Genomic DNA, 25,664 nt, shown 5'->3' with positions numbered 1-25,664 from the left:
TATGTCTCGCGTCGTTCGCTGCTAGCGAACGCTGTTTTCACTACGTACAACTGGTTCTCGGTGGAAATCGATGGAACGTAATAGTGCTAAGAAAATTGTTTACCTTGCATAGCATACCGCGCTGGCAGACAGCAGCGGTGCTTACTTCCGCCTTTCGTACACGAGTTGGCATGGTTGTGCAATCTGCTTTGTGCTAAATACACACTAATTGTAATTTGTTCAAGTGCGAGAACCAGGTGTAATTTATACGTTGTGAGTGAAAGATATTTCTAGTGGTGAATTATGCAGTAATTAGAATAATTGAGTCAGGCAGAAAGGGTGAAATTTTTTGACATTTTACTTTTTGTTTTGCTGGTGACTGGGTATCATTTTTAAGTGTTTTTTTAATGTCTCAAGATTTATTTCAATCTACAATGGGAATTGAATCTGTCGTATGAACACCATATTTCAAGTTCTTAAAAAGACTCAAAAATGAAAACGTACAGCTACTTTACAGCCATCGTGTTCAGCGTGGCGGTAACAGTGTTTGACACAGTATGTTTTTCTTGATACATTAACATTTTAGATATGTTTATCATATTTGAATTTTTTATCGTTTTTAATATTTTCGAAATATCTGCCTTGTTTGATTCGATTTAACATTTTCTGACATTTTCAACATGTTTGACATGTTTGACATTCTTGATATTTTTGACATTTATGATAGTTTTGACATTTTTGGACATTTTGTCTAACAAACATTCGAAACCTTTCGAACGTGTAAAGTCTTAAGTTTTCTAGTATTTTTGATATTTCTGAATATTTTTCACATATTTGACATTTGTAATATTTATTGCATAAACAATAATTAGCTTAGTTGTCTTATTCCCACCATTTTTATTTTTCCTCCACTATCTGTAAAATCATAGGAAGAATATAGCAGAGAAAAACACGATCCTGACCCGTACATTTTTTCACCTTGAAAAAATAATTATTCGTCCTCCTATTAATTCAAATCACACCCACAACCATTGTGGAAGATTTCATTTATTTTAACATAATATCTAGCCATACACAAAACGACACGAAAGTGTCTGCTTATGTTGGGGCTGACGGGATCCTGCAAATAGTAGCGTGTAAATTTCTTCTAACATTCATAGTTCTAACCACTAGAATTGATGTGTTAAGTCGCACGTAGCAAAATATCACTCGAACGGCGATTTACTTCACAGCAGACGGTCAAGGATGACCTTAGCTTCGTGCTATGTTTGCGCCGTTGTTGGTCGGCTAGCTTGAGCGAGCTAAGGTTAGTGCTCGTGTTTTGTTTTCGCTGGTATGAGCAGTAAAACATTAAGCATGGGCTACTGCTTTGACAATAAGCGACCCGAAGTTCCGCTTGACGAAGGTAATCAAATAACAAAGGCACAGTGTTTGACCTTTATCTTTCGATTTTCTAAGTGAGTTTTCATCACATGTAATTTTTAAACAGTACAGCAAATCATAAACTGATTGACAATAATCACAATAATAGTGCATAAGATATCGATTGTACTGTCACATGAATCGTTATGCCTATCATCACGATACCAGCACAATGATTCAGCAGAATGGAAACACGTTTTTCTCGAGCAAACATGAATCACGTGTTCTCGATAGATGGCATGTTGTATTGAATTGGCAATTAGTACAAAATTGGAATTATTAATTGTGGAAAATGGAAACATGTTCGAGAGTGGTTTGGTTCGTTTGTGGAAGTAAATTAAGTATGTTACCGAATTTTATTAGGTTCATGAGGAACCATTTTTTATTGCTTCCCCTCGACGTCGATCGGGGGCCGATCCAATTCGCGTGTAGCGAAAAACTATGCATGCGGTTATTTTTGTGTTTGAACTCGTGTTCATTTTTGAAGCGAAATCACACAAGAATCTGTTTGACATAAAACCTGTCTACGCTACAAAAAAGCAGCGAATCAGGTAGCGGTAAAACATCACTGACAAACGTAACCCAGTAAGTTACGCTACTATGCCATTTCGGAAACAATAGAAAATTACACAGTTAATGCATAAACAGTTTATGAGACTTGTTATAATAAAAAGCACACAATATTTAACAAACGAAAATTCGATAATTTTTAAGCACATTAAACGATTACTTTGGCAAGACACTTTATATCCACAAGACTTTACCACAAAAGATCAAAATAATGGTCGCAGTGGTCCAAATCTTACATCCACAAGACTTTATGGATTTGACGGTTTGACCCGAGCGTCAGTGACATTTCTCAGGATGGATTGGTATGATCGAAAAATTTCTGCTACAAGTAGGGCTTCGGAGGATAGCGAAAAATATTTGATCGCGTAGATGTTCATCTTCCATTTTCGTCTCATTAATCTTTCAGAATCTTGCAGTTCTTTTAACTTGGGTTCGGTTTTGAAGATACTGAAACAAGCCTGCATTTTGAACGTTTTCAGTTCAGTGTCTCCAAGGAACATTTTATAGGGAAATAGCTAAAAATGACGTATTCAAATTTTTAATAATTGATTTAATCTCATTCAAGTTAGTTTCAATTATTTCTGCAGGTAAAAAATTCTGGGAAGAAATTAAATCAAATTGACGTGTGACTTCATTTTCAATTGGACTCACAAAATTCAGATTTGAGTTATGAACACCCTCAAACTGCTGAGCAAGTCTTTGAGCCTTTTGTTCATTGGATACAAGAAAACGTTCACCATCTTTTAAAACTGGAATAGGCTTTGAAGGTTTCTTAAGAATCTTCGACAGCTTCCAAAAAGGTTTTGAATATGGTTTCAATTTTTCAACTTTAGTCTCAAAATTTTGATTTCTCAGAAGAGTAAATCTATGTTTAATCTCTTTCTGTAAATCTTTATAAATAGATTTAAAAACAGGGTCACGAGAACGTTGATATTGACGTCTGCGGACATTTTTCAAACGAATTAGAAGTTGAAGATTTTCGTCAATTATTGGTGAATCAAATTTCACTTGAGCCTTTGGAACAGAACAATTCCTGGCATCAACAATTGCACATTTTAATGCTTCCAAAGCGGAATCAATATTCACTTCGTTTTGCAAATCAAGCTCATTATTGAAATTTCTCTCAATATGAGTTTTGTATCTTTCCCAATTAGCTTTGTTATAATTAAAAACAGAGCTCATAGGGTTCAAAACTGATTCATGTGATAAAGAAAAAGTTATTGGAAGATGGTCAGAATCAAAGTCAGCATGTGTGATCAAATCACTACATACATGACTCTGATCTGTTAGCACCAAATCAATTGTTGAAGGGTTTCTTACAGAAGAAAAACTATTCGGAGACAAAATAGAATAGTATCCTGAAGAACAATCATTGAATAAAATTTTGCCATTGGAATTACTTTGAGAATTATTCCATGAACGATGTTTAGCGTTAAAATCGCCGATTATAAAAAAATTCGAACGATTTCTGGTGAGTTTTTGTAAATCACCTTTAAAATAATTTTTGTGCTCGCGTGTGCATTAAAATGGTAAATATGCTGCGGCAATAAATAAAATCCCAAGTTCAGTTTGAACTTCAATTCCCAAACGTTTCAATAACTTTCGTCTCAAGATGGGGAAGAGCACGATGTTTGATTCGGCGATGAATAACAATTGTAACTCCACCGCCGGTACCCTGAATCCTATCATATCTATGAACCACGTAATTGGGATCATATTTTAATTTTATGTTAGGTTTCAAAAATGTTTCAGTAATAATTGCAATATGCACATTATTTACTGTTAAAAAATTAAAAAGCTCATTCTCATTGGCCTTCAATGAGCGAGCATTCCAATTTATTATTTTAATTGTTTTATTTAAAATCATTGCTAAATTTTAAATTAGAAACAATTTTAATAGTAAAATTTGTGCCTATTTGAATGGCTTCAAACATTGATTTTGCCTGCAACATGGCGTTCATGAGATCGAACATTGCCTGTTGCAAAAAAGAAAGTTTACCTGCCGTAATAGGCCCCAGGCAGTTGACATTAGAAAAAATATTTTCGGCAGCAATATTAGCTGGAGTAATAGGTGTACAATTATTTTGTAGCGTGTTTTGCTTACCCATATTAACGGTCATTTTCGAACTACCAACACTAGGCGGTATAATGTTCGAACTACCTGTAACCTGTGCATAACTTAAACGGGTATGCAAAGGAGTAGGTAAACAATGCGTCACTGGTACTCTTGGAGAATTTTGTTTTGAAGTTGGTTTTAATTGAGAAATTGAATTTTGTTTACCTTGCCTTGCCTTAACAATTGCTAAACGAACTGGGCATTGATAAAAATTTGACATATGGTTGCCGTTACAATTCGCACAGCGAAAATTTTTACTCTCTTTCACAGGACATGTGACCTTTTTGTGAGAAGAGTCTTCACAATAAAGACATTTTTGGTCCATGTTACAGAATTTGGAACCATGACCATAACGTTGGCAAGTACGGCATTGGGTGCTATGCTTTTCACCTTCGCCATACTTCCTATAAATTTCCCACTTTACACGCACATTATACAAAGCATGTGCTTTTTCAAAAAATTTTAAGTTGTTAACCTCATTGCGGTTAAAATGAATTAAATAATTAAAAAGGGAAATTCCAGTTCTCTGACTGTTATCGCCTCGTGATTTTTGTTTCATTAGAATTACTTGGGTAGGGGCTATGCCACGACCAATACGACCTTGAACGGCTTGGCGCTCTTTGTGTCTTGTGTAAAAAATTTATACATCTTTTCAGTTAAATACTGAATAAGACAATTACGACCCTTTATAGAGTCGGCCAGCTTCTTGCTCAGGCAAAATATCAAAAGGATTGTCACTACAGACACTCGAAGTGTCAGAAAGAGATGCCTCTCTTTTCTTCCCCGCAGCGATGCGAGGTTTCTTTTTCCGTCCAGCCATTTCAGGTGATACGAAAAAAGTTAAAACAAATGTTAAATTCAAAAGTAGGTAGTCTTGAGAATGACTGATGGGAAATAACTTTCAGGTAGTCTTTAAAAGACACACTGACAAAACACAAACTTTGAAGCTATAGGCAGTCAAAGACCAGTCCACAAGCAACCGAAAAAACGTCTGATCTGCAGGACAGTTCAAGACGCACTGGACGCTTTTCATCTAGGTTTCGTTTTTAGACTGCGAACGGCGAAAACAATAATCGAAAATGTTTGAATTTTTCCACCATTTCCTCATCTTTGACTTTATACTGTGTTTAAACTGTCCCACTAATGGCGTCCTTTTAACTTATTGACAAACGATTTTTCCGAATTGAGTACATAGTTGTTTCAATCTAGCTGTTTAATTTGTGATACACATACTAAACAATTCAAAAACAACAGTATACAAATTTCAAACATACTTCAAATTAGCTCGATAGTTGAAATGTGATCGCATTCAGTTTGCAATTGACGGGAGGAACGATACAATTCACTCTGAGCGTATTTGGCTACCTCTCCTGCTAACAGTAATAGTACGGGAGGGTAAACTTGGTTGCTTTGTCGCTTGTGTCCTCGATGCCATCTTAATGGCGAGTTTGTTGATGGTTGAACAGCTAGCGGTACTTTGCGCGCAGCGTTCGTTTTTACACCTAAAGCCCTATTTAGAGTTCCAAGCGAAGTGAAAATCTCATACAAAATGTTCATTTTTTCACGCTCGTGAAAAATGCAACCTGCAAAAATTTCACTTCGCTTGGAACTGTAAACAAATTCGCTCCATCGAATTCAAAGGATGTGGATCTCATCTTTTTCACTGGGGTGTACTTTTTTCACGCATGCAAACGGTAGTGAAAAAAGCAGCAGCAAGCGAAAACTTGCGTGAGTTTTTATTCTGTCAGTTGCAGCCAATTTTCATTTCGCTTGGAGTGTAAACTTTTGAAATTCGCTTCACTTAAACTGTAAACTGCAGGCTGGTGAAATATCCGCGTATTCCACAAACGGGTTTTCACGACAGATTTCGCAAGCGAAAACTTACGCTTTTTCACTTGTCAAACTTTTCACTGCGCTTGGAACTGTAAACTATGCTTAAATAATAACGCGCAACGCAGTCCAACCTTTTTTTACTTTCTTACATAATACTGTGTGCGTGACCCCGCCCACTTGTCGCGTTATTTCTCTTCGTAGGTATTTAAGGAAATTTCACGGGTTTATTTCATCACAATAACAACAACAACAACAATATCGCACGCTAGTCCTGAGGGCTAATAGCGGTCTCGATCAACTAGATTAGTTAAGAGAATTCGTTATCAAAATTGTTTTTGGCACATTTTGCATGTTGTACGATAAGTACAACGATGCTCCGTGCCCCAATGCTGAGTCGAGAAAATTTCCAGCTAAAATACGAAGATTGGTACAGGAATACTTATCGATCTGGCGGCTGCAATGCACACTGGGCCAGGATTGAAATCTAGCAGAACGAAATTATAAGCGCTTCGAGCGAAGTTATAAAATTATCACAATAAAACATGAAATTCAGACAAATTTCATAAAAACTAATATATCTCTAAAACCCGAAGATTTAGAAATTTTTTACACTCTGTAAAGTTTCATAGAATTAAGAGAACCCGCAAAGCTCTAGCGTGTAAGGGAAAAAAGTTGGCATCGCAACGCCACCTTTGCAGCTAAATTCCTAACTAATGCAAACATCTAAATTTAAGCTTTAACTATACCAAGAAACTTTGTAGAAGATTGTAAACCGATTGGTCAAACTCTGAGAGCGCTAATAATTTTGATCTGTCAGATTTCAATCCTGGGCCAGTATGCAATAGGGTGGCAATGCTTGTATGGAAAAAATTCATCATCGAATTTTGAAAACCGACCATGAATATTTTGTTCATTGGCCTAAAAAATTACATAGTGCAACAAAAATTGACCTTTTTTCTGCCTTGGCTTCTATATATAATGTTTTTGTGTATTTTGCAAAACTAAATTTCCCCGAGTTTGAACATGTTTCAACTTAAGGGGCAACAATGGCGCCATTTTGAACTTTTGAGAAATCAGAAATTTTTGATGTTTTTTCGTCGCCATTTTGTTTTAAAGCCGAAAATCAAAATTCTAAGAGTCTGTCCACATATAAGCATCTTCTTACCCATCTTTAAAAAAAATAGATCTTAAATCGGACAAAAACGGTGATTCTACGAAACCGGTTTTGGCATGGTTTTAGTATATTTCACAAAGCAAAACCATATCGAGTATGTCTGATCATCAATGGTAATGCGCTAATATCTACAAGTGGTGGTCAAAGTATGTTTTATACCGAGTAGAAAAGTCTCAGGAATCGATTAGTCTGATTGACGTAAAATGTCAGCAACATATTAATTGTGCCCCAATTCCCCTACAGTACTAGAATAGGTTCGTTTCGACGTTAGATTAACTTATTTGAAATTTGTTTAATGTAATATCAAGAGTGTAAGCGATACTCAAAGATACAATATCAAATTGTCTTTACATGATCCTCCCCCTTTTGCCGAAAGGGGGTTGCATTTTTGGCCAGGACCGGGCATAACATAAAAATTCGCTCTAGCTATGAGACAGAATCATCGCGTCTTCGATAAAGTCCAATGCGACCCCCTCCCCGTAAAAAGGAAAGGATCATGTGAAGACAAATTGTTATTGTATCTTTGAGTATCGCTTACACTCTTGATATTAAACAGATTTCGAATAAGTTAATTTAACGTCGAGATAAACCTATTTTTGTATTGTAGGGGAATTGGGGCAAAATCGACATATTGCTTATATTTTACAAGAATCGGACACCTACCATTTGATTTCCGAGACTTTTTTACCGTAGAGTCACCGTTTTGAGCTCATTTTGTGTCCGATTTATTGTTTTATTTTAAAAGATGGGTAAGAAGATGCTTATATGTGGATAAACTCTTAGAACCTCGAAATTTGGTCTTAAAACAAAATGGCGCCGAAAAAACATCGAAAATTTCCGATTTCTCAAAAATTCAAAATGGCGCCTTTGTTGCCCATTAAGGTTAAACGAAGATCAGTGCCATGTTTTCTTCTTGTCGTTGTCTTATTTGTTTTGAAAATCCTAAGTGCGTTGCTATTGGTGGTTGCATTCGAAAGTAGTTGTGATGACGCTAAGTTGAAGCGTGCCGCTGCGATCAGTTACTATTGGCGAAAATTAGCTTCGTGAGAAAAGTGTTGTTATCAAATAAATAATTTTAAATATGATTTTTTAAACAGTTTTTTCCTGAAGGTATTTTATCTGAATGTTTAATAGAACAACGTTAAAAAATGTAAACAACAAAGTGGAAAAGGTTGATTGGAGTAATTGGTGTAAAATGAGTGTAATTAGAATTAGTTTTTCTTTCGAAAAAAAGTATTTTCTACTCAATATCAATTTTCATTTTATCTCTCATTCACCTCATTTGTGGACGAAATGTTAGTTACAATGGTCGGCTTAATTTTTTACATCTATTCCCTGTCGCACAATCTCGACCAGCAGATACTTGTCGACGAACGTCTGCAGTTTCTCTTCAATTTTTTCTTTGAAGTATTCAGAGTCTTGGATAACCTCTGTAAATATAAAATCGTACAAATTTCGCTCATTCACGCACGCCAATATTACTTTCGATGCTTTCGTGACGTGTAATGCTATCTGGACCTCATTTAGAGTCTTAGAATCTAATATGATTTCTTCATTTTTTATCTGAATTCCCAATCCTAATTTATTTTTTGCAGCGAGTTCTTTGACTGCGCTCTCACAGGATTTTTTCGTATGATCATGATAGAGCTTCCGTCATCTGAAACAGCTAATGGAAAAAAATGACAAATTTCCTAAACCATCTATTGTAAAAATTAAATACCATCGGGTATACAACATAAGTACTGGTGACAGGAATCGATGTAAACTTTCGTTTCACCCATTTTTGATTCTGAAGTTTTATTAAAATTATCTAAAACAGAACCAACAACACTCAGATTTTGCTTGATAAAGTTCCATGCCGTTGTTGATTGCAATAAATGGAGACATTTCCGTTCAAGAGTTCTCGTGGTTGAGCTGATAATTTCGGCCGCAAATTTTGGGAGGATACGACCTTTCACAAATTCCTCCATCTCAGACGACTTCATCGGATGTAGTAACTTTTGCTTGGATTCTTCTGTCAGCTGTAATTGTTTAACTAAATTATTGTACCTATTATATTTATATAAGATTTTTGGACGAGTTTACGCAAAGTATTGGTTACTTACGCAAAAGCTTTGAATCACGATCGGTTTGATGTTCTCAATATCCATTATCCGCTGTGCTTCAGTGACAGCGTTTTCTCCGTTGTCCTTTTCAACTGGTGTAGATTTCGAAGGCTTACGACTGAAGTCAGGTCGTTTTCTGGATTTGTATGATGCGTCTCTCAATCGTTCTCGCTCTTCCATAAGCTCGTCGTATACTCTTCCCGGATGGCATCCAGCAAAAACATCCATACAATTTAAATGCCAACGGCCAACCTCATTGTGCTCCAATGTCGTTACCCAAACTCGTCGCTGATATGAACCTCTGTTCATTAGGTTAAGTCTTTTTCCCATGTTATATTTACACAATCTTGTGAATACGTTTTCAGACCTTGAAAACAGTTCATTAGAAATAGATTCAGTGAGTAATATTTTTGAGAATATATATTATATACAACAAAAAGTTCTATCCGGAAATTATTTTGTTCAGATCATACTCAAAATCGCTACAATTGTCCTTTACCGAAAAATTTTAGATTTGTATATTTTGTTCGAGTGACATTTTCTGTCATAAAATCCCAAAAAATCGACTTTGCCAGAATTTTCAAAATTTTGAAACTTTTGAGCCGTTCAACCAATTATAAATCCTTGGGTATACATTAAATGTAATTAATTTGCTGCCAAAAAAGAATATCCAACTTTACTTTTAATAAAACTAACTATATGAAAATTCAACCAGATATTTTTTTCTGTTTTGCATGGTTCAGACCCCAGGGACCTATCGTTTAATATTTTTTGGTCTCCTGGGAAAATTTAACATAAAACATAAAATTTCCACAGATAGTATATTTGTTTTATGTTAGAGATGGAATTTTTTTAACCTTTAATGTTCACCATTATCATCATGCGGCCCCATTGGAAAAATCTGCTACGAAAAAAATATTGTAAGTTTGTTCCAAATTAGCAGTGGTTCACTAATGTTTTCTTTTATAATCACCGAGCTCGAGACGTTAAAAACTAGTGAAAAGTACTTACATATTACTGGTCTTATTATACTTCAATGACTCGGCTTTAGCTGCTACTGCATTAACAATGGCTTGTATTTTTGACCATACACCCGATTTTATTAATTGTTCTACGTGGCACACCTCGTCTATTTGCTTCAGTTCTTCATCATTTAGCTGGCCATCAACCATAGTCCGGTTCGTTATTGAGGAATCCTCTATATTCCTCATGGGCTGTTTCACAACCGTGGACCTCTTAGAGTAAAAATAGTTTCTACAATTTTGATGTTGTCCGAATACATGAAAAGGTGCATTTCTTATATCTTTATAAAGATTTTGTACATCTGCTCCCTTTGTTTTCTCTGCACAGTGTTTTATAGCGCTACGAATTCCGAGAGTTATCCGTCCAATGTTGTTAGAAACAATTTCCTTAACGTCTTTTGGACATTTCAGCTGATAATTAAGAAATGGTCAGAATTAAAATATAATCCCTTAAAAGTGTCTCCCCACACAGCGGAAGTGTAGTGCACTTTTTTGAAATATGATCTTTATTCACCCAAATATCTTGATTAGACCCAGATAACAATACATACCTCCCGTAACTTCTTTCCGCAGTTTTTAAGCACATGGTTACAACAAAGCTGATGTTCGATGGTTGGACCATATTTCACATGATTTTTTATTCTCGAAACAGTGGTTGAATCACCGTCAGTTGTAATCTTCGTTAGCCACACACTATTTTTGAAAAGCTTAACACATCCCTCAATCATAATATCGGGCTCCATGCCACCTGACGCTCCTGAGTAGTTTCGGTAACATTTGTGTGATTTCGGAGAAGTTTTTCCTTCAGTTTTTCCTTTTCGTTGCTCACGCGTACAAATTGAACATCTTTTGTTTCGGCATGCGACAAAGAGTATTTTTTTAGTTTTTTCGCCTACAATTACTCCAGCTCCAGATGCAGAAGTAAATCGAGTTCCATAACTTCGTGAACCCCAGCTTGCATCTAGTGAGACTTCCAACTTGATCGGCTGTTCGTCGTTAACTACGGCTCCGTTAGAACGAATCTCCTCGAGATAGGCTGCTTTTTCTTCTTCAACTGCTTTGTCCAATGATGCATCTTTAGCATCTTCCAGCACAATATCCATTTCCCTTTCATCTGATGTGAATGTTGTTGACGGCATGAATGGGATATCGCAAAAAGCCAGTATCTCTTTTGTTTTTGTGTAGCTACTTCCAGAGCACGTAGTAGCCCAGACCATAGATTTTCTTAATTTAGACTTATTGGATGGTTCTTCTGACCGAAGTTTGAAAAACATATCACGTTCATTGCATTTGAACCAAAGAGTTGATACCATTGACTGATAATTTTCTCGGTACAGGCATAGCAAACCACTGCACGATGTCGAATGATGAGCTTGAGCTTGCACGAGACATTTTAAAACATAATTAATCTCAACGATTCTTCGACCTTCTACGACAAACCAAGAGGGAACTGTTTGGTAATAAAATTGGTCCGTATCACAAACCATTCTGTTCGATCTACCACGTCGTAATTTTGGTATCTTTTTTCGCTCAGATTTCACCTTATCACTATCACATTGAGATTCCTCAGGTACACTCAGATCGAAGTTATCATCATCTCCACCTTCACATTCCACAGAATCGATTGTGTTAGCATGTTCATTTATTTCATCATTCTCAGAAGTTTCATATCCTGAAGTTTAGGTATTATAAAAAAACAATAGAAACAAAAATGAATTCAAATATATGTTTTTTTTTTTCAGTAAATTCTTTAGATAGCCACTTTTGTTTCATTGTGTTTCTATGATAGGATTTTTCTTGAATTAAAAATAACCTGCTGAAAATAGCGGAACTCCCGTTAGATCCACAATGCTTGGTTGATAGGTGGCAAAATTGATTTCTGTCGATATTTCGCATTCAGCATCGCTACTTTCTTCAAAAACATCATTGACAGCGCAGTTCGCAACAGAAGAAGTTAGGTCGTCGAAATAAATATCACTCTCGCGTTTTCGGGTTGTTGATGATGGTAGAGAGATGCAGTCGAAGTCATCATAAAAATCGATATCGGATGAAAAATTCTCTATCCATTTTTGAGATGACGTTGACGATAATGAGATGCTATCGGAATCATCATCAAATACACTGGACTCGTTATTTTCATCATCCAAAAACAGATCGGATAAATCCGATTCCTGCATCGTTACATCCTGCTTTGTGACTGATACATCGATGTCCACTGAGTCGAAAGTTTCACCTTGACGTTCAGCCTCCCATGGTCCAGGTTTACGCTTCGCAACCTCTCGCAATTTCAGTGCCGCACACTGTGCGTTCCGCTTTTGCGACATTTTCTTTTCATAAAAAAAGCAATATTTCGATTAATCACTCGAAAAGATTTTATCTACAACTTGCTTTGTAATTCTGGCTAATACTAATCGATACTTACCAATTCGTTAAATTGCTATATATATAACTATTCAGAAACAGTCTCACTTCAGCAAACTTACTTTCTACAACTCTAGGTAAAATAAGAAATTTCATCAACAACGTGAAAACCTCCTCTCAACAAGACGCAATGCAAAACAATGTTGCAGTCTTTTCGTGAGGTCACGTGATTGCTTGAGCAGATTTGGTGTCCAACCCGAGCGATGAGGCAGCGAACAACAGCTGATGGCTGATGCTGCCAGAACCTTCGATCGCATCAATGTTGTTTGTTCCGGGACCTTCAATTATTCACTCGAAACAATGAAAACTACATATATCATGGAGAGCATTATTGGTTAAAATAATTTTGGAGAACAATCCATTGCTTCTTGGACATTATTTGATTTATTTACGGTGAATTATCAAAATTAACAAGCAAAATAATAGGCATTTATCTGGCAACTCCGGGTCAACGACGATTATTCGTAAAGAACCTGGCATAGAAATTTTACCACAAAAGGAAACAAGAAAGAAAGCACTAATACACACTAACTCTGCTATGATATGTTGCCAGATAAATGATTATTACTCTGCTTGTAATTTTTTGAAACATGACCGGAAACGAACGAGTTTCCACTAAGAAAGCAATGGACTGACCTTCGAAATATTCTTATGAAAAAAAGCTATCCGCAAAGTGTTTGTTTCAACCAAAACTTCTATTGTTTCAATTGAATTGAAGGACTCCAACAAAAACAACTTCAATGCAATCAAGGTTACTGGCATCATCAGTCGCTGTTTTTCGTTTTCTTCGCTCGAGCTGAATTCGAAATCCTGTGCACTCTACTCAAGTTTTCGCATGACTTTATAAAAAGACTGCATAATTGTTTTTTTATGCAACTCGTTTAGTGAATAATGTTTTCAAAAAGAGTTACGGGAAGTAAATTCACTGAGATTTTTTTCAATAATCTTTATTCAACGGATTAGTAGGTATTGACTAGCTCAAGTCATGATTTCGGAACAATATTAATATTACGACATCTCGAGTGACTTGACAGGATTATTGTTTTTGTGATGATAAAAATGCAACAACAGCGGAAAGCACAGTGGTTAGCACTCCAACTGTGGAATGTAAACCTGAATAGTGTCAGGATTCAATACTTTTCTCACGAGCCTAATTTTTGCAAACGTAATTGATCGCAGCGGCACGCTTCAACTAAGCGTCATCACAACTACTTTCGAATGCAACCACCAATAGCAACGCACTTAGGATTTTCAAAACAAATAAGACAACGACAAGAAGAAAACATGGCACTGATCTTCGTTTAACCTTAAGTTGCAATATGTTCAAACTCGGAGAAATTTAGTTTCGCATCAAACTTCATCAAAAAATCATCCATAGAAGCCAAGGCAAAAAAATTGTTGCACTGTGTTATCTGTGCAAAATTTCAGCTCAATCGATCATGATTCAGGGGTGCCTAAAAGCGCTCAAAATTGTGATATTTCCACCTTTGAAAAACTACCAAGGGGGGAGTACAGGAAATTGGGAAAATCGATTTTTTTTTCTAGGCCAAATGTCTTGAAAATACATAGATTGTCGAGATCTGGTGTAATATCGAAACAATATTTTTGACCGAAAATCGACCTTCTGGGACTTGGCCGTCTTCTGAGGAACCTAAGGCTTAATATGGAATATTTTTAAACGGGAATGACTCACAGCTCGTTCCAAACCAGATGTAAATTATTTTAATGTTGGATTCGTTGTTTTGCTTTCGTCTCGATTAGACGCAAATTGTTCATCTCCGTTTGAGTTTGCAAAATAACAATACACGAGTTATCGTACGGGTGTTTTTTTGTCGATTATTTCTTGTGCTGCGCGATAACAATAGCCGGTAGTTTATCGGCAGAAACATCTTCTGCACACTGGTAGGGGCAGGCTACCCCGCCAGTGATCCGATACGCAGCTGATATATCAGCAAGAATAATTCTCCCGCACCGCTGTTACCCCGCTAGCAGCACGGACCACCATACGATCGAGCGAGTGGAAGTCAACTACAAGTGGCATCTACAAGGTCGCGTGTAGGATACGGCCACTGTGTCACAACACGAAGCTGGATCGTCATTGTTTGTTCTGCGGAGACGCTCGATTAATCCTACTATCAGCCGTGAGGTCGTGACTTAGACGTTCGGTGAAGTATTCACTTTAGAATTTTTATCATTATTATTAATAGTATTATTATTGTTATTATTATAATTATTATTACTATTATTATTATTATTATTATTACTATTATTATTATTATTATTATTATTATTATTACTATTGTTATTAGTATTAGTATTACTGCCTTTTTTTTAATTTTGATCCATTGTAGTTTGAAAAATTGTTTTTAAAATTTAATAGCAACTATTTGACCCCCCCCCCCCCCCCCACATTCGAATATTTATCGTTTGTGTGCGGTAGAGCGTAACGCTCCCGCAAAATGGACGACATGCAGGTGCAACTATTCCTGGATGTGGAAACAACTGGGGAAGAGATTGAGATCTCCCCCATCAATTCCCCTCTACCTTCCCCGCTACCTAGCCCCGTACCAAGGGTACCGGCAACACGGGTAAAAGCCTACCCAGATGCTTCGAAAGGTCCGTTCGTAGTTTACTTCAGGCCCATAAAGAAGCCTCTAAATATAATTCAAATCGGCAAGGACCTGGCAAAACAGTTTTCGGACGTAACCGAAATTACAAAGGTTAGACCGAACAAACTGCGAGTTGTTGTGAGTAGCTTGAAGCAAGCAAACGCAATTGCTAGCTACGAGCTCTTCACGAGAGAGTACCGCGTGTACATCCCTGCCAAGGACGTGGAGATCGACGGTGTGGTTACCGAAGGAAGCCTCACGGTCGATGACATTTTGCGTCACGGGGTTGGCTGCTTCAAAAACCCCCTGATTCAAGATGTAAAGATACTGGATGTCAAGCAATTGCATTCAGTATCCATCGAAGAAGGGAAGAAGAAATTCTTCCCTTCGGATTCCTTCCGTGTAACATTCGCCGGATCCGCACTGCCGAACTACATCTCTTTGGACAGGGTTCGTCTGCCTGTACGCCTGTTCGTACCGCGGGTCATGCATTGCCAAAACTGCAAGCAGTTAGGTCATACAGCCACCTACTGCTGCAACAAGGCACGCTGCAGCAAGTGCGGAGGCAATCATGCTGAGACCGCTTGCAGTGAGGATACTGAAAAGTGTCTTTACTGCGAGGGAACTCGGCATGACCTTTCGGCGTGTCCCGCGTACAAACAGCGCGAGGAAAAAATAAAGCGTTCCCTCAAGGACCGATCAAAGCGCTCTTTCGCAGAAATGCTGAAGAGTGCTGAGCCACCCTCGACAGGAAACATCTTTTCCTTTTTGCCAACCGATGAGGGTACATCTGACGATCCCGTCGAAGGGTGTTCTTATGCCATGCCAGAAGGATCTAGGAAGAGGAGAATGATCAACTCTCCTAATCTTTCTCGCAAAGGTCGCAAGATAACCCCTAGCGGAATGACCAATAAGCCAACACAAAAAGGAAGCGGTGAAGAAAAACCGAAGCAAGTACCTCCCGGTTTTAATTTTAAATCAAACCAGGAGTACCCACCGCTTCCTGGGGCACCAAAAACCCCTCGGGCACCCATTTCTCGATCAGAAGATAAAATAGAAACAGGGTTCATAAAATTTTCTGATATTGTGGACTGGATATTTAAAACATTCAACATACCAGATCCCCTACAAAATATTCTTCTTGCCCTTCTTCCTACAGTGAAAACCTTTTTGATGCAACTAGCAGCAACTTGGCCCCTCATTTCAGCTATCATATCTTTCGATGACTAATACGGCGAAAGAGGTTAGGAATTTTATCACTGTATTACAGTGGAATTGCAGAAGTATCATCCCCAAATTCGATCTATTTTCTCATTTAATAAATACATACAATTGTGACGCATTTGCGCTCTGTGAAACCTTTCTCAATTCAAACGATCAACTCAATTTCCACGATTTTAACATTATTCGTCGAGATCGAGACTCACACGGTGGAGGGGTACTTTTAGGGATTAAAAAGTGCTATTCCTTCTTCCGAATCGACCTCCCCTCGATCTCGAATATTGAAGTCGTTGCCATTCAAACGAATATGGATGGAAAAGACCTATGCCTTGTTTCGTTATATATGCCTCCATCCGCGCGGATTGAACAGAAGCATCTCACTGATATAGCAGAGTTGCTTCCCGCGCCTTTTTTGATATTGGGAGATTTTAATTCTCACTGTTCGCTATGGGGGTCGCTGTACGACGACAACCGATCTTCTTTAATCTGTAACTTGATCGACGACTTCAATATGACAGTTTTGAATACTGGGGAAGCGACACGTGTACCTAATCCTCCAGCACGTGAAAGCGTGCTTGACCTATCCCTCTGCTCGACATCACTAGCGCTAGATTGCCGGTGGAAAGTAATCAACGATCCCCACGGTAGTGATCATCTTCCAATCGTTATATCAATTGCTAATGGTTCAACTCCCCCGAACCCAATCAATATTTCCTACGACCTTACACGTAATATTGATTGGAAGTGTTATGAGTCTATTATAGCGCAATCTATCGAGACTCACGAGAAACTTCCTCCGGAGGAAGAATACGCGTTCTTAGCTGGCTTGATAATCGACGCCGCGACTCAAGCTCAGACGAAACCGATACCCGGGGTAACGATTAGACAGCGCCCTCCCAACAAATGGTGGGACAAAGAGTGCTCTGAGCTGTACGCGCGAAGGTCCGCGGCGTATAAGGACTACCGGGAGTACGGCACTGTCAGCCTGCTTCGAAAGTACGAGGCACTGGGCAGGCAGATGAAGAGCTTAGTAAAGGCGAAAAAACGCGGGTACTGGCGGCGGTTCGTAAACGCGTTGTCCAGGGAAACAGCGATGAGCACTCTTTGGGATACCGCCAGGCGCATGCGGAACCGTGACGTTTCGAATGAAAGCGAGGAGTATTCAGATCGCTGGATACTCGATTTTGCCAAAAAGGTCTGTCCAGACTCTGTACCGGAACAGAAAACCTTTCGCGACGCGTTATTAGTAACTACGGAAGAGCCTCCATTTTCGATGTTGGAATTTTCAATGGCTCTCCTGTCGTGCAACAATAAGGCTCCAGGGTTAGATAGAATAAAATTCAACCTGTTGAAGAACCTACCCGACTCTGCAAAAAGACGCTTGTTGAATTTATTCAACAAGTTTCTTGAGCTAAATATTGTTCCGCATGACTGGAGGGAGGTAAAAGTCATTGCTATTCGGAAACCCGGGAAACCTGCCTCTGATCACAATTCATATAGGCCGATTGCGATGCTCTCTTGCCTCCGGAAATTAATGGAGAAAATGATCCTCTTACGGTTAGACAAATGGGTCGAAACAAACGGGTTACTTTCAGATACTCAATTTGGCTTTCGCCGGGGCAAAGGGACGAACGATTGCCTAGCGTTGCTTTCTACTGAAATTCAACTAGCCTTTGCTCGAAAAGAGCAAATGGCTTCTGCGCTCATGGATATTAAGGGGGCTTTTGACTCTGTCTCTGTAGAAGTTTTAAGCGCGAAACTTCATTCGCAGGGACTTTCACCATATTTGAATAACTTTTTGCTCAATTTGTTGTCAGAAAAGCATATGTATTTCTCACATGGCGATTCGACAACTTCCCGAATTAGTTACATGGGCCTCCCCCAGGGCTCATGTTTAAGTCCTCTCTTATATAATTTTTACGTCAATGACATCGATGAATGTCTTGCAAATTCATGCACGCTAAGGCAACTTGCAGACGATAGCCTTGTATCCATTACTGGTAGCGAGGCTAGCGATCTGCGAGGACCATTGCAAGATACCTTAGACAATTGGTCTGAATGGGCTCTTAAGCTGGGTATCGAATTCTCTCCGGAGAAAACTGAGCTGGTCGTTTTTTCTAGGAAGCATAACCCAGCTCAGCTGCAGCTCCTACTAACGGGTAAAACGATCTCTCAGGTTTTAGTCGCTAAATATCTCGGGGTCTGGTTCGACTCCAAATGCACCTGGGCTTGTCATATTAGATATCTGACACAAAAATGCCAACAGAGGATTAATTTTCTTCGTACGATTACCGGAACTTGGTGGGGTGCTCACCCAGGAGACCTTCTAAGGTTATACCAAACAACGATATTGTCAGTTCTTGAGTACGGCTTTTTCTGCTTTCGCTCCGCCGCGAACACGCACATTATAAAATTAGAGAGAATACAATATCGTTGTTTGCGTATTGCCTTGGGTTGCATGCAGTCGACCCATACGATGAGTCTTGAAGTGCTAGCGGGTATTCTTCCGTTGAAACATCGTTTTTGGAATCTCTCTTACCGGTTGCTAATTCGATGCACAGTTATGAACCCATTAGTAATTGAAAATTTCGAGAGGTTGGTCGACCTTCAATCTCAATCCAGATTTATGACTTTATATTTTGACTATATGGCTCAAGATATTAATCCTTCTTCATACGATTCCTCCAATGTCGCACTTTTAGCTACTTCTAATAATGCTATATTCTTCGACACCACCATGAAACAAGACATTTCTGGTATCCCGGATCAATTGCGACCCCAAGAGATCCCTAAGATTTTTTCCAATAAGTTTAAACATGTTAGTTATGATAAAAGCTTTTACACTGACGGATCTAATCTAGATGAGTCCACTGGCTTCGGTGTTTTCCACGAAAATTTTACCGCCTCCTACAAACTCGATGCTCCTGCTTCCGTGTACGTCGCAGAACTTGCTGCTATTCAGTACTCTCTTGGAATCATCGAAACCCTACCCATAGACCACTACTTCATCTTCACAGATAGTCTCAGTGCCATTGAGGCTCTGCGATCAATGAAGCCTGTGAAGCACACCCCGTATTTCCTGGGGAAAATACGGCGGTTTTTAAGTGCTTTAACAGATAAAAATTACCGGGTTACCTTAGCGTGGGTCCCTTCTCATTGCTCGATTCCGGGTAACGAAAAGGCTGACTCTTTAGCTAAGGTGGGTGCTATTGACGGCGATATTTATGAAAGACCAATTGCTTTTGATGAATTTTATAGCATTTTGCGTCAGAGAACACTCAACAGTTGGCAATCATCATGGAACTCAGATGAACTGGGACGGTGGCTACATTCCATTTTTCCTAAGGTATCGACGAAAGCATGGTTCAAGGGGTTGGATGTAGGTCGGGACTTCATTCGCGTGATGTCCAGACTTATGTCCAATCACTATACGTTAAACACGCATCTCTTTCGTATAGGGCTTGTAGACAGTAATCACTGCGTTTGTGGCGATGGCTACCATGACATCGAGCATGTTGTTTGGTCGTGTACCGAATACTGTGGTGTTAGGTCCGAGCCTATAGATTCCCTTCGGGCCCGAGGAAAACAACCGAACGTACCCGTTAGAGACATTCTGGGAAGCGGTGATCTCCAGTACATGACACAGCTATACGGGTTTATAAAAAATGCTGGCATTAAAATTTGATTTCTTTTATCTATTTGCTAGAATACAATTTCTGTCACAAACTGAAAGAGAATGATACACCCGGCTGGAGACACTAAAACGAAGACTCGGCATCTCTATGTTTACGCAGACACCTCAGACCAAAACTGCTCAAATAGAACATCACTGCTTAGCCATGTACAAATAAATAAATCGTATAACTCAATATAGTTGAAATCAAAATTGTAACTCCCCTCCTCTCACCTTAAATCCCCACTAGCTCGTAGTCGGCCGCGAGAATGAAGAAAAGGCCTCCCTCTTTTCCCTGCTAATTTAGAATTAAAAAAAATGTACTTGGCTCAGTTAAACATAAATTGTATCGTGCCGTGTCAAATAAACTATTTAAAAACAAATTATTTTAATGTTCATTTGGTATCTCAAACTAGATTTTCGTTACGAAATTTCCTACATCCGGTGCCCTAGGCCACATTTGAAATCAGAAAATGAAACTTTTGAAGTTTTCCAGTTTACTCTAGTAAAAAAATAAATGAACCATCACTTATTTCTTCACTAGGTTGAACTGGAAAACTTTAAAAGTTTTATTTCCTGATTACAAATGTGGCCTAGGGCACCGGATGTAGGAAATATTCCTGAGTTCCGATATTGGTAATGGGTCACCTGATAAAAATGCTCATTTGCATTATCGGCACAGATGACAAAACCTTTTCTAAAGCGAATGGTTCATCAAGATCCGGAATCGGCCATGAACTCATCGAGAAATGGCTATTTTGCATCCGGAAGTCCCCAGAGGAACCTGTAGTAGGGGACATTCACATTTTTGCATCAAAGTATAGCGTGTGACACCTAGTATCTTATAAACTAAGAGCACATTTTTTATCCTCGCTGTCGACTGCGAGCTAAAATTGAATCTAATTTATAACTAACTCGGTTATCCCATGATTCGTTACCGGATGGGCACCTAGATGTTCTTCAAATGGTCACAACTAAACAGCATATATGGTATGTTCAGCTGAGTCAAAATATCACAAAAGGCTTTTATTCCTTTAGCCAGAGGGTTTCGTCCGAGGGAGTGAAACTCGATGTTCACCTAATTTCATGAAACAATCTTGAAGCATTTTTTCTCAGCTTTCCAATAGTGGCGTCAAAATTAGAACTTGCTCAAAAACAGATGTTTCTGATAAAATCCAAGAAGGCGGCATAATTCAAGATGGTGGCCAATTTTTTTACTTCAAACGAAACCTCTATTATTCCTCTTTAAAAGGATGTGTTATTTGTAGAGGGTTTAATGACGAATTCAACAAAAATAGATCAAAAGTTGTTCGAAATACAGCTTTCTTAAAAACCGCTCGACCTCTTGATGCCCGAGGAATCCAGCAACTTGAATGAACCAAACTGTTGTTTTCTCATTTTTTTCTTACTTCAACCCTATCCCCGCGGAGAGAAATCAGTTTTTACATCGAAAAATGATATTCAAACCCTTATTACTCAGCAACCGCATGCATAATTGGCACGAACTACATTGCATGTTGAGGATCGATCTGTTTTCTAACTGCTTAGAATATTTTCATCGTTAGGAATTTCAAGTATAGTTGTTAAACTGTTATCAAAGTGTATATGTCAGGTGATATGGCAATGCTTCTGAAAATATTTCTAAATGGGCATAAGAAAGGTTTAAAAATACTGATAGGTTATAGAAAATAGGTTTTCGCGCATTTTTGAGTAACATTCTTGCGTAAATAAAAAAAATTCTTTTTGCTTCGATATAACGTAACTCGAAATAACGTAACGAAAATAAAAATAGAGTTGCCTCATATCGAGGTAGGGTAGGGAACGGCTTAAGCAGTAGCGCCTATTTTAATCAGTCGAAGAATACAGGCCTCAAACTCCTGCATTTTGATCAATATCGACAATTTCAATGATGGAAACGAAAACTTTGATTGTCTAGCTGCCTTACGAATATGAGTAATGCCGTTAATCACAAAGAAATCTGTGAACAATTGCAGTTGAAACAAATCGACCTATATTGCAGCCATTCAGGAGCCACTTCGGGTGCTGGAAAAAAAAACGCCTGCAAAACAGATGGAAACTGCTTAAAATAGGTTCGGGGTGATTGGAATAGTGTCCCTCGATTGGTAACTTTGATTGATGATTGTTAAAGTTTGCTAACTTAGTTTTACAATCTGAAAACAAGTTCTGACAGACAAAACGATAGAGAACAGATTGATTTACTACTGTTTGAGTTTCACCCGAAACATTTCGAGTATTTCGTCTGAATACACAGGCGGTTCCTAAAGCTGCTTAGAATATGTTCCCTACCCTATGTCAATTTCTAAGGTTTTGTTTTCAAATCTTCATGATCAGACAACCACCAATGTTGATTAGCTAACCGCTGTTTTCATAAAAAATAAGAATTTGAAAGAGATGAGCTTTTAGAGATAATTTATTTTCATTTTGATAATTTTTCTCAAGAAAAAATTGTTTTTTTTTTTTTTTGCACGGTGTGATTATTTTTGGAAAAACGAAAATGTTATTTACAACTTTGCAAAGACATTTCATCAAACAAACCGTTATGGCTCTGAACATATTTGTGATTTTCAATGCCAGTTTTACGAAAAACCTTTTCAAGAATTAGTCGAAATCCTAAAAAAATACTAATAGCCCAAAATGACACCTTTAATTAATAGAAAATCTGTATGAATATTGGGAATAGGTTATGTTTCCATTAAATTCTGCTACTAAAAGATCGAATACTCTCCTATACCGTCCGCGGATACGTTCGTATTTCGGTTGCTACATACCTACAACCATCATCAGTGCTTATGTGGACTGCACATAAGCACTGGTGATTTATTAAGAAAATCTGTGCAAAGTTTTAGCCAAATTGAAACTGACAATCAAAAAAAAAAAAATAATAATAAAACATGGAACATTGTTTAATTCAATTTCTCATCTTTCAAAAGTTATATCTCAAAAGCCTTGATCTTTACTAAAATTAACGAGCTGTAGAGAATCGATTACTAAACTTGAAAAAACTATTTCTATTTCTTTTCAATGGCGAATCAAAATTTTCAACTTTATTTCCGGAAAAGTTTTTATCAAATTTAACTAAAAAAATCACCACCAAGTGGACTTCGTATGCGAGTAAAGTAGTAATAATACATAATTGACAAAATTTCTACCGGAATAATCATTACCAGGTTTATTACCAAACAAACATGCTGCGCCGAAAGCATTAAAGCGCCTAACCGCGCGCTATTGGCTGATTTTACCTTCCGTGCACATCGTTTTTAGGAGATCAGAGGGCAAGGAAAGAACCGTAAAAAATTTGTAGTATTCCCCTAAAATATGTAAACCGTGAACAAATGTGAAACTTATTGAAAATTGTAGATAATTTTTCGAAATTTAATAAAAAATACCACTTTTGTCCCATTTGGCACACTCTCCCCTTTGCGACGAATATTTGTCTGCGAAGCCGGTTTCTTTTTTGTTCCGAAGCATCCTTTGGACTTGCCGTGTGGTCACTCGATGCAATACAACACCGCGTTGGATTTGCATTTCGCTTGGCCGGAGGGCTGGTGAACCCAATCAATCGTACTCGTTCGAAATAGCCGGGACCGGTTCCTAAATGATTCAGTAAATTTCGCACATCGGTTTTATTGTTCCTTTTTCTTTGCCAGTTATAGTGTTGGCTGTCGTTAATAGTTTTCATGATTAACGTAAAACTTCTTGATTCAGTGAACGGTTCTATTGGATTGAAATAGCCAGAATTGTTATAGTGGCAGTAAAAAAATAATAGTTTAAACCGGTTTTCCGCCTCAACGTATTGGATGTTAATCAGATTGCCGTGATCGAACATGTTGAGCTATCCATTGCATTAGGGTAGGTCGACGATTGGAGCTGCTGTCAGGATTATTTTGTCCCAAAGAATAAAGACTGCATTGTTGAAAGTTGTAAGCATAATGGATCTGTCTGTTACATCCTCTTGATGAACACATCCCACGTTTGATGTCCTCTCGGGGGCGTTTCCTTTCAGATGAATTCTATGGCATGGATGTACATTTTGTCTGCTGTTTCAGCGTTTCACCCTCCTACTTGTACATGAACATTATTCATCATGCTATTTTTCATCATGAATCCCTTTCATGGGCAATGTATCGCTCTATGATTATGCCTAGTTTTGCATATATGGAAATTACAGTCACGCTTCACTATTATCGTCATCAGCTTGTCGTTTTCAATGTCAATTGAAAAGAAAAAAAATGCACGATTTCAGACTCCGGGCCGGCGTCACAATAACGTTGCCGGTTAGTTGAAGCGAGATTATTAATAATCACACCCAGCAACCAGCCTCCCTACCAGCATGACGATAATCAGAAGAAAGAATTCCGCTTGTTGTAGTCAAGTTTGACTGCTATCTGGAAACTCCATCGCCGAACGGAGTTGATCAAATTCCAATGGGGTTTTCCGCGCACAAATCTACCTTATATAGTGTGAAGTTTGTAATTCATTAACTGTGTCAGTCTACAAAACAGTGTTTAACCATGATGTAGTGTCTGGTCATCGCGGTTTATTGCTCTATATGGTCGCTTGTAGTGGAACGATCGTTTTGCTAGCATAACGTTCTGCTCGAGCGATCAACATTCAACAAGCTTGAACTTGTAAGCGACCTGCATTCTTCGTGCACGTTGTACGCCTTCACATACGAACATGTGCCGTTTTTTTTTTTATCGGGTGAGAAGAGGAAAGCGTTGAGTAATACTCCTAACAGTGGGTGTTTGTTGATTTTCACTGTTTTTTAACAACAATAAGAAGGTTTCAAGGTGTTTCGGAGCAGTTTTGTGAATTAGTGTTCAAGGCTCACGGAAAAATGTAGATTTAACTTTAACTAAGGTTACAAAAATCGGTTTAGCGCTAGTGAGAACGCATTTCACCCGCTTTTGAAAAAACAGTAACAAAACTTAGCCTTTGCTCGATGAGAAAAGCGAATTCGTCATAACGCGGTCGTTTGTTGAGATTGTGTAACGATCAGCGGCACGTATTGTCACCTAATCGCTCACTAGCAGATGTTTCCAAAACATAAAAAATGTACGATGTGTGCGACATGTACATTATAATAAAAGTTATGGTCTGAAAAAGGATTCAAGTTTTTCATTAAATAATTTCGATTTGATATCTACGTTAGGGAAATAATATTTGACTTCTATCATTTCGGGTTACAAAGAATGTACTTCCACATGGTGAAGGGCGTAGTTCTACGTAAAAAAAAAAGATAAAACGCAAATGAACTAACTCTCTTGTATTATTGTCAATGGAGGGGGAGTTTAAGGTATTCAAAACCTGATTGCTGTTTATAATGATCGCATTGTCAGATTTACGTTTCACGTCCAAAATTCACTATATGTGATCGACGTCAAAACGGTCAAAACAATCACTTCATCAACTTTGTCCAAATCTTATTGAGTTGCTTCGGTATCCCTTTCAACAATATTTTATTAGTCAACGAGTCGTCAATAAAAATCCTGGAAGAA

General features: G+C 38.1%; 2 protein-coding genes across 4 annotated transcripts in view; one reads left to right on the top strand and one right to left on the bottom strand.

The window, feature by feature from the left end:
- The window catches only part of LOC129722057 (oxidative stress-induced growth inhibitor 2-like), a 70,835-nt gene that overhangs the window by 748 nt on the left and 44,423 nt on the right, over positions 1-25,664 (top strand). The gene's annotated exons all lie outside the window — the stretch shown is intronic.
- On the bottom strand, positions 8,799-11,574 carry LOC129722058 (uncharacterized). 3 transcript variants are annotated; one of them, XM_055675273.1, is made up of 3 exons: positions 10,773-11,574; positions 9,200-9,566; positions 8,799-9,115 (listed from the first exon to the last, which is right to left on the bottom strand). In XM_055675273.1, the coding sequence occupies exons 1-3, from the start codon at positions 10,841-10,843 to the stop codon at positions 8,807-8,809; spliced, it is 747 nt and encodes a 248-aa protein (XP_055531248.1). In that variant the 5' UTR covers positions 10,844-11,574; the 3' UTR covers positions 8,799-8,806. The 3 variants fall into 3 exon arrangements, with proteins under 3 accessions (XP_055531248.1, XP_055531247.1, XP_055531246.1); XM_055675272.1 differs by having other exon boundaries at positions 8,799-9,566; XM_055675271.1 differs by lacking the exons at positions 8,799-9,115; positions 9,200-9,566 and adding an exon at positions 9,862-10,632.

This window comes from Wyeomyia smithii, chromosome 2 (assembly GCF_029784165.1).
Source record: "Wyeomyia smithii strain HCP4-BCI-WySm-NY-G18 chromosome 2, ASM2978416v1, whole genome shotgun sequence".
Taxonomy (NCBI): Eukaryota; Metazoa; Arthropoda; class Insecta; order Diptera; family Culicidae; genus Wyeomyia; species Wyeomyia smithii.
Note: the sequence above shows the minus strand (reverse complement) of the source record. Positions and strands in the feature narration are given on the sequence as shown.